Source organism: Cetorhinus maximus, chromosome 15 (genome assembly GCF_964194155.1).
Source record: "Cetorhinus maximus chromosome 15, sCetMax3.hap1.1, whole genome shotgun sequence".
Classification (NCBI taxonomy): domain Eukaryota; kingdom Metazoa; phylum Chordata; class Chondrichthyes; order Lamniformes; family Cetorhinidae; genus Cetorhinus; species Cetorhinus maximus.
The window spans coordinates 41,931,852-41,940,593 of NC_135893.1; the positions used below are offsets into that span (position 1 = coordinate 41,931,852).

General features: G+C 43.1%; 1 protein-coding gene across 2 annotated transcripts in view; it reads left to right on the top strand.

Annotated features, from left to right (window-relative positions):
- LOC144690619 (mucin-5AC) overlaps positions 1–8,432 on the top strand; it is a 57,472-nt gene extending 49,040 nt beyond the window's left edge. For both annotated transcript variants that reach the window (XM_078558299.1, XM_078558300.1), the window contains 4 exons: positions 1,094–1,268; positions 1,377–1,474; positions 7,122–7,296; positions 7,998–8,432. In XM_078558299.1, the coding sequence (XP_078414425.1) occupies positions 1,094–1,268; positions 1,377–1,474; positions 7,122–7,296; positions 7,998–8,100 (551 nt within the window). In that variant the 3' untranslated portion in view covers positions 8,101–8,432. The remainder of the gene's footprint in view (positions 1–1,093; positions 1,269–1,376; positions 1,475–7,121; positions 7,297–7,997) is intronic.
- The last annotated feature ends 310 nt before the right edge of the window (positions 8,433–8,742 follow it).

Genomic DNA, 8,742 nt, shown 5'->3' on the forward strand with positions numbered 1-8,742 from the left:
GGCTTACGACGCCACGAAGAACATCATCAAGCATACAATTGGTGTGTAAAAATAATGTTTCCACAGCCTGGAGAATGCTGGAGGAGTTTAGCAGTACAACCCTGAGTGGATATCCAGATCTATCACCATCTGCATGTTCCACAACTTTTCCATCATGAGGGATCTGCCCTTACCATCCATCACTTGGGTAACAACAGGTAGAGGAAGAGGAGGAGAAGGGGAAGCAGTGCCACTTGCTGCCTGAGGTCACAGAAATCGAGCAGTTCATTGAGGAACTCTTCCCTAAATCATCCCTTTGATCCTCGACAGGCCCCAATTCTTTCTATTGCTCTTGTTACCATTGTCTGATTACCTTCAATCAGTCCAGACTTATGGGTCTTGTATTCACTTCAGTTTAAAGGTAAACACCTACTTCAAATCCAAAATAGAAAAACGAAGTTATCAAACAAGTATTGCCACAGTATGTCAACATTGACAAAAATACTCACCACCTGAACCCTCAAAGCTGTTATACCGTTTACAAGGCACAAGTCAAGAGTATGATGGTATATTCTCGACTTTCCTGGATGAGTGCAGCTCCTACAACACTCAAGAAACTTGACACCATCAATGACAAAGTAGCCTGCTTGATTGTATTCCTTCCACCACCTTAAACGTTCCCTCTCTCCACTGCCGCTGCACAATGGCATATTTTTCCTTTTACTCACTTGTGGGATGTGAGAATCATCTAGGCTAACATTTATTTCCCATTCCTAATTGGCCTTGAGAAGATGGTGGTGAACACCTGCAATCCACATGGTGTGGGTACACCCACAGTGCTGTTAGGGAGGCAGTTCCAGCGACAGTGAAGGAATGGTATATAGTTCCAAGTCAAGATGGTGTGCGACTTGCAGAGGAACTTTCACACGGTGGTGCTCCCATACGCCTGCTACACTTGTTCTTCTAGGTGGTGGAGGTTGCGGATTTGGAAGGTGCTGTCAAAGGAACCTTGGCCAGAAAGAGTTCCACTGTTCTTCATTCATTAAATCAAAACCTTCAATTCTATATTATCAATGTTCCTCACAGTATGCTTTTGGTTTGTTCGTTAACTCAGGCAACTGCAAAACCCAGTGGTTTGACCGTGATTACCCTTCAGGGAGAGGCGATTATGAAGATCTTTTTAATCTCCGAAAAGAATATCCTGGCCAGATCTGCAGTAACCCGACTGCCTGTGAAGTGGAGACAACATCAGGAATTCCAGCCTCAGGCTCTGGAGACAACATCCCTGAGTAAATAATGATCCCTGCCAATCTATTTTGTTATTATCGCTTCATTTCAAAGAGTATAAATTGTTTTACTTATTGTATTATCATTCCTTCCCATTCTGTATTAAACAGGTGCAGTATTTCTACAGGATTTGCTTGTGTGAATGATGAACAAAATGATGGGAGCTGTGAAGACTATAGGATACGATTTGTCTGCCCTGAATCTTTTTGTGAGTAATGGAAATTTTTTTAAATTGATTTGCATTACCTTCTAATTTTGAAATATTAATTCCACATTTAATGTTGCAGTTTTGGTGTATGGTTAATGATATAAAAATTTCTGTTTAAGCCTTGGTATCCCACTTTAGGAAGGATGTCAATGCTTTGATGATGATCTAGAGATTTACTAGAAGGGTACATGGGATGAGGAAATTCAATTATGTGAAGAGACAAGAGAAGTTGGGTTTGCTCTCATAACAGTGAAGGTTAAGTTGAGATTTATTAGAGGCATTCAAAATCCTAAAAGCTTTTTATAGAGTAATAAGGAGAAGCAATTTACATAACAAAAACAAAAATACCTGGAAAAACTGAGCAGGTCTGGCAGCATCTGCGGAGAGGAACACAGTTAACATTTCGAGTCTGCATGACTCTTCAACAGAACTAAGGAAAAATAGAAAAGGGGTGAAATATAAGCTGCTTTAAGGGGGTGGGGGGGTGGTCGGTGGGACAAGAAGGGCTGAATAGAGGGCCAGTGATAGGTGGAGATAACCAAAAGATGTCACAGACAAAAGGAAAAGAGGTGTTGAAGGTGGTGATATTATCTAAAGGAGTGTGCTAATTAAGGGTAGAAAGCAGGACGAGCAAGTTACAGATAGCCCCAGTGGGGGTGGGGTGGGGTGAAGGAATTGAAAAAGGCTAAAAGGTAGAGATAAAACAATGGATGGAAATACATTTAAAAATAATGGAAATAGGTGGGAAAAGAAAAATCTATATAAATTATTGGAAAAACCAAAAATCGGAAAGGGGGTGGGCATGGAGGAGAGAGTTCATGATCTAAAATTGTTGAACTCAATATTCAGTCCAGAAGGCTCAATGTCCGGAACAAGGGCTATCTTTAGCGCAGTATATTGGAAAATTGACTCACAACATCATCAGATTTTAGAACCCAAAATATTGGCATAGAGATTAGGCCCATTGTACCACCATTAAATGCCCTCCTTAGCTTTTGATGTGGCGGACAGGAAATGCTCACTCATTACGGGCTAAAATGCACTCAACACCATGTTGGTACAGGTAACAGCATTGGCAGTGACATTAGAAGTGCATGCCTCGATTATTCAACAAAGCAAATATTACTCAAGTTAGAAACCTGCACTGCACTTTGCATGTTTTATCACTCTGAAAAGCTCACTTTGTCTAAAAGAGAATATTGACATTTTAGCTGAAGTTACCATGTTGTTGGCTGCTTCAGAAAATGTTCATATTCAGTCATGGTCTCACGGGACATGGGCAATATACACATTACAAATGTAAACTCTTCAACAGTGCAGTTTCCCTCCATTAATACAATTGCTTGAAGGAAGCAAAATAATACTATCCAACTTTGATCCTACTTTGATCCATTGGCCAATGGGACATGGTCAGTTTTCAGATTGTTCAGGTAGTACTTGGCTATCATCAGTAATCTCAGGATTTGGGGCTGGAAGATGAGGGACAAAGAACAAGGAGAGACCAGACTGCAGGAGATGTTTGTCAAAGGAGGGTGGAGGAGAGCACTACACATGAGGCCAATTCCTTAGTGGGTATTCAGAGAGCATTTCTCCTCCATTAACTTTACTCTGGAGCAATGTCTCAGACACATTTATTTCACCAAGGAGGCTGTCACCAAACCTGTTGCAGCCACGAATCAAGCCTTGCACTAGTGCTATTTATGTCACCACTGTCCTGAACGCTTATGCCACAAGCTCCTTTCAGGCCAGAGGAGCTGACATTAATAACACATTCCAATTCACAGTCAATGCTGCATCAGGGAGGTTATCAAGGCTCTCTACACCAGCAGAAACACTACATTTTCTTTCCCATGGACATACTGAGGAAGAACACAACAGCACTAGGCTTCACCCACAGAGCAAGCTTCCGCCACAGTACAAAGTGCTCTTGGCTGTGTCCACATTGCCTTGCATATTTTTTATCACCAGCCTGACACCTTTACCAATCATGCAGGGGATTCCACCACCTCAGTCTTTAGCTAGTTTGTGACCACATCACATCATGCAGGTCTGCGCGCCATATCTGGGCAACAGTCATGACTTTGACAATCCTCAGTGCCACCTCTATTCCAAATAGGCCAGTAATAAGTTAAAGGTGGGCGACAAGGGCTCATGTCTGCTCATGTGAAACTGGGCCTAGCGGCAGTTAAGGCTTACGACGCCACGAAGAAATCATCAAGCAAACAATTGGTGTGTAAAAATAATGTTTCCATAGCCTGGAGAATGCTGGAGGAGTTTAGCAGTACAACCCTGAGTGGATATCCATATTTATCACCATCTGCATGTTCCACAACTTTTCCATCATGAGGGATCTGCCCTTACCATCCATCACTTGGGTAACAACAGGTAGAGGAAGAGGAGGAGAAGGGGAATCAGTGCCACTTGCTGCCTGAGGTCTCAGAAATCGAGCAGTTCATTGAGGAACTCTTCCCTAAATCATCCCTTTGATCCTCGACAGGCCCCAATTCTTTCTATTGCTCTTGTTACCATTGTCTGATTACCTTCACTCAGTCCAGACTTATGGGACTTGTATTCACTTCAGTTTAAAGGTAAACACCAACTTCAAATCCAAAATAGAAAAACGAAGTTATCAAACAAGTATTGTCACAGTATGTCAACATTGACAAAAATACTGACCACCTGAACCCTCAAAGCTGTTATACCGTTTACAAGGCACAAGTCAAGAGTATGATGGTATATTCTCGACTTTCCTGGATGAGTGCAGCTCCTACAACACTCAAGAAACTTGACACCATCAATGACAAAGTAGCCTGCTTGATTGGTATTCCTTCCACCACCTTAAACGTTCCCTCTCTCCACTGCCGATGCACAATGGCATATTTTTCCTTTTACTCACTTGTGGGATGTGAGAATCATCTAGGCTAACATTTATTTCCCATTCCTAATTGGCCTTGAGAAGATGGTGGTGAACTCCTGCAATCCACATAGTGTGGGTACACCCACAGTGCTGTTAGGGAGGCAGTTCCAGTACTTTAACCCAGCGACAGTGAAGGAATGGTATATAGTTCCAAGTCAAGATGGTGTGCGACTTGCAGAGGAACTTTCACATGGTGGTGTTCCCGTACGCCTGCTACACTTGTTCTTCTAGGTGGTGGAGGTTGCGGGTTTGGAAGGTGCTGTCAAAGGAACCTTGGCCAGAATAGCGTTCCACTGTTCTTCATCCATTAAATCAAAACCTTAAATTCTATATTATCAATGTTCCTCACAATATGCTTTTGGTTTGTTCAATAACTCAGGCAACTGCAAAACCCAGTGGTTTGACCATTATAACCCTTCAGGGAAAGGCGATTATGAAGATCTTGTGATGGGGCTTGAGCAAAGTTTAACAAACAAAACTGTTTAAAGGATGTCCATGTGTTCAGCCAGATGTTCAGCCAGGTCACTATTAAACCAAATAAGTTCTGAATTTCATTTCCTGCATCGTTTTCAATTCTAAGATTTTTCTTATTTTTGTTTGTGGAACCCTTTACTCATTATTTCTATAATCTCCTCCAGCTCTACAACCCTCAGATATCTGCCTGTCTGTTCCCCTAATTATTGAAACATAGAAACAAAGAAAATAGAAGCAGGAATAGGTCATTTGGCCCTTCGAGCCTGCTCCGCCATTCATTATGATCATGGCTGATCATCCAACTCAATAGCCCGCTCACGCTTTCTCCCCATACCCTTTGATCCCTTTTGCCCCAAGAGCTATACCTAACTCCTTCTTGAAAACATACATTGTTTTGGCCTCAACCACTTTCTGTGGTAGCAAATTCCGTAGGCTCACTTCTCTCCGGGTGAAGAAATTTCTCCTCATCTCAGTCCTAAATGGTCTACGCCATATCCTCAAACTGTGACCCCTAGTTCTGGACTCCCCCACCATCGGGAACATCCTTCTTGCATCTACCCTGTCTAGTCCTGTTAGAATTTTATAGGTTTCTATGAGATCCCCCCCTCATTCTTCCCAACTCCAGCGAATATAATCCTAATTGACTCAATCTCTCCTCATATGTCAGTCCCACCATCCTAGGAATCAGTCTGATAAACATTTGCTGTACTCCCTCTATAGCAAGAACATCCTTCCTCAGATAAGGAGACCGAAACTGCACACAATATTCCAGGTGTGGTCTCACCAAGGTCCGGTATAATTGCAGCAAGACATCCCTGCTCCTGTACTCGAATCCTCTTGCTATGAAGGCCAACATGCCATTTGCCTTCTTTACCGCCTGCTGCACCTGCATGCTTACCTGCAGCGACTACAGGTCTCGTTGCACATTCCCCTCTCTCAGTTTATTGCCATTCAGATAATAATCTGCCTTCCTGTTTTTGCTATCAAAGTGGATAACCTAACATTTATCGACATTATAATGCATCTGCCATGCATTTGCCCATTCACTCAAATCACACTGAAGCATCTCTGCATCCTCCTCACAGCTCACCCTTCCACCCAGCTTTGTGTCATCTGCAAATTTGAAGATATTACATTTAATTCCTTCATTTAAATCATTAATACATATTCTGAATAGCTGGGGTCCCAGCACCGATCACTGCGGTACCCCACCAGTCACTGCCTACCATTCGGAAAAAGATCCGTTTATTCCTACTCTTTGCTTCCTATCTGCCAGCCAGTTTTCTATCCATCTCTATACACTACCCCCAATCCCATGCACTTGAATTTTACACGCTAAACACGATTGAATACCCAACCACAATTGCTTTCCCTCCAGCCTTCCTCCTCAGTCTTCTTCCAGCTCCACCCCTTTAAAACAAAGCCACCTATGATGCAAATATAAAAACAAAAAACTGCGGATGCTAGAAATCCAAAACAAAAACCGAATTACCTGGAAAAACTCAGCAGGTCCGGCAGCATCGGTGGAGAACAAAAGAGCTGACGTTTCGAGTCCTCATGATCCTATGATGCAGTCTAGTTGGCACTCGCTGCACTCCAGAGGCGCCATCACTCTCACCAGTGTTCAGAACTGACTACCATTTGGAGAACAAAATGCATGCAGAGGACTTCTGCACTGCCTGCCTTATCTGTCTGGCAATAACCTATTCCTTCTCTACTTACATACCCTTAAGCTCCAGGATGACCACTTCTAGAAACATGCTATCCACAAAACACCCAGTTTCATGAATACTGCATTGCCTGCAACTTTTGCTAATGCACCAAAACTCAGGATTTGAGCTCCTCCAGCCAAACACTCTTCCTGGACACGTGGTTGTATCGGACATGTGAAGTGTCCTGGTGTTCCCACATGGATTAGGATGTGCATCCAATTGGACTGAGGTGTCCTTCCCTGCCTTGCCTATATTTATTTGGGCTACTAACTAAACTTACCAGAAATAAAACATAAGATTTTTCAAAAAAATCAACAGTTGAAACGTCACACTTCATTTTCCTGCTACTTCTTACCTAACAGCACTATGGGAATACATTCACCGCAAAAACTGTCACTGTCATCACCGCCTGTTCAAGGCCAAGTAGGGATGGGCAATTGAAGCGACCTTTAGTAGAGATATCCTATATTTTATTTATTTATTTTAAACCACACAATCCATCTTTAAAAGTGTTGTTTGCACCATGTTTATTTCCATGAATTAGGCAACTGCCAAACCCAGTGGTTTGACCGTGATGATCCATCAGGTAAAGGCGATTATGAAGATCTTGTCAATCTCCGAACAGAATATCCTGATCAGATCTGCAGTCACCCAACTGCCTGTGAAGTGGAGACAACATCAGGAATTCCAGCATCAAATACCGGAGACAACACCCCTGAGTAAATAATGATTCCCCCAATCTTATTTTGATGCTATGACTTTATTTCAAAGAGAATGGGGGAATTTTACATGGAGGCAGTGGCTCTGCGCCCCGGCTTAAAAATTGGGGGCTCGCCTACCTCTAGCTTGTTTGGGTTTCCCTGGAGCAATTTAATGGCTGATAGGCTGTTAATTGGCTCAGGGTGGGGCTTTTGCCCTCATCAAAGAGTAAGTCCAGTCTCTGAGAGCTGCCGGCCAAACAAATGGCTAGCAGCTATCTTATCCAGGCTGCACTACTGCAAGCAATGAAGGGGAATCATGGAGACAGATATGGAGGTAAGTCCAGGGTTTCAAGTGGGGCCAGGCTGGCAGGACCTAGCAAGGGGTTTCGGGAGCCAGACTCTGCAGGGCAAGGGAGAGAACACATTAGCATTGGGGGCGGTGGGGTTGCGGGGGTTTGGAAACGGACATAACGAGGGGCATTTGTTGGGCATGGACTCACCACTCGACCTAGGCACCCATGAGGAGGTCCTTACTGACCATTAATTGCTCACTTAAGGGACTCAATTGGCCCATGGGCATGTGGGCTACTTAACACACCCCACCCCCCACACACTCCTTCTGCCAGCCAGCTCCAGGGTGGCAGGTGGAGAGAGAGCTGGGGTGGTGTGAAGTTGTTTCAGTGAACTACATTATTACACCCCCCATTCTGTATTAACAGGTGCAGCATTTCTACGGGATTTTCTTGTGTAAATGAAGAACAAGGTGATGGAAGCTGTGAAGATTACAGAATACGATTTACCTGTCCTAAATCATTTTGTTAGTATTGACCATTTGTAAAAGATGGTTTATTGTGATCTTTGGAAATAACTACTCCACAATCAGTGCTATAGTTTTGCTGTGTGTTAAGTCAGAAATTGCTTTCAGTTTGCTATTCAAACTGAAGGGTGTTATTGCACCGCTAACCACCAAGAACCATCTATGGGTGCAGAGCACTGCATACTCAGTCACTGCATCATCCAGTGATAGAAAGCCAAGACCCAGAGGATTAATCATGTTTATGTCATTGTAGGAAGCAGTGAATACACACCAAACACTTACAAAAGCAAAATGTTGCTGATGCTGCAAATCTGAAATAAATTGTACCTTTGAACTTATACAAAGTTTATTAATTTGTATTATTCTTTCAAGGGATGTCAGTGTCACTGCCAAGGTGAGCATTTATTGTCCATCCTTAATTGCTGTTGAAAAAGCGGTGGTGAGCCACGTTCTAGCTGGAGTCCATGTGTTGCACGCACACCGACAATGTTGTTCAAAAGAGAATTCCAGGATTTTGACTCAGTGACAATGAAGGAACAGCAATATAGTTTCAAGACAGTATGGTACCTAAGAACATAAGAAATAGAGGCAGAAATAGACTACAAGGCCCAGCGAGCCTGCTCCACCATTCAATTCAATCAAGGCTG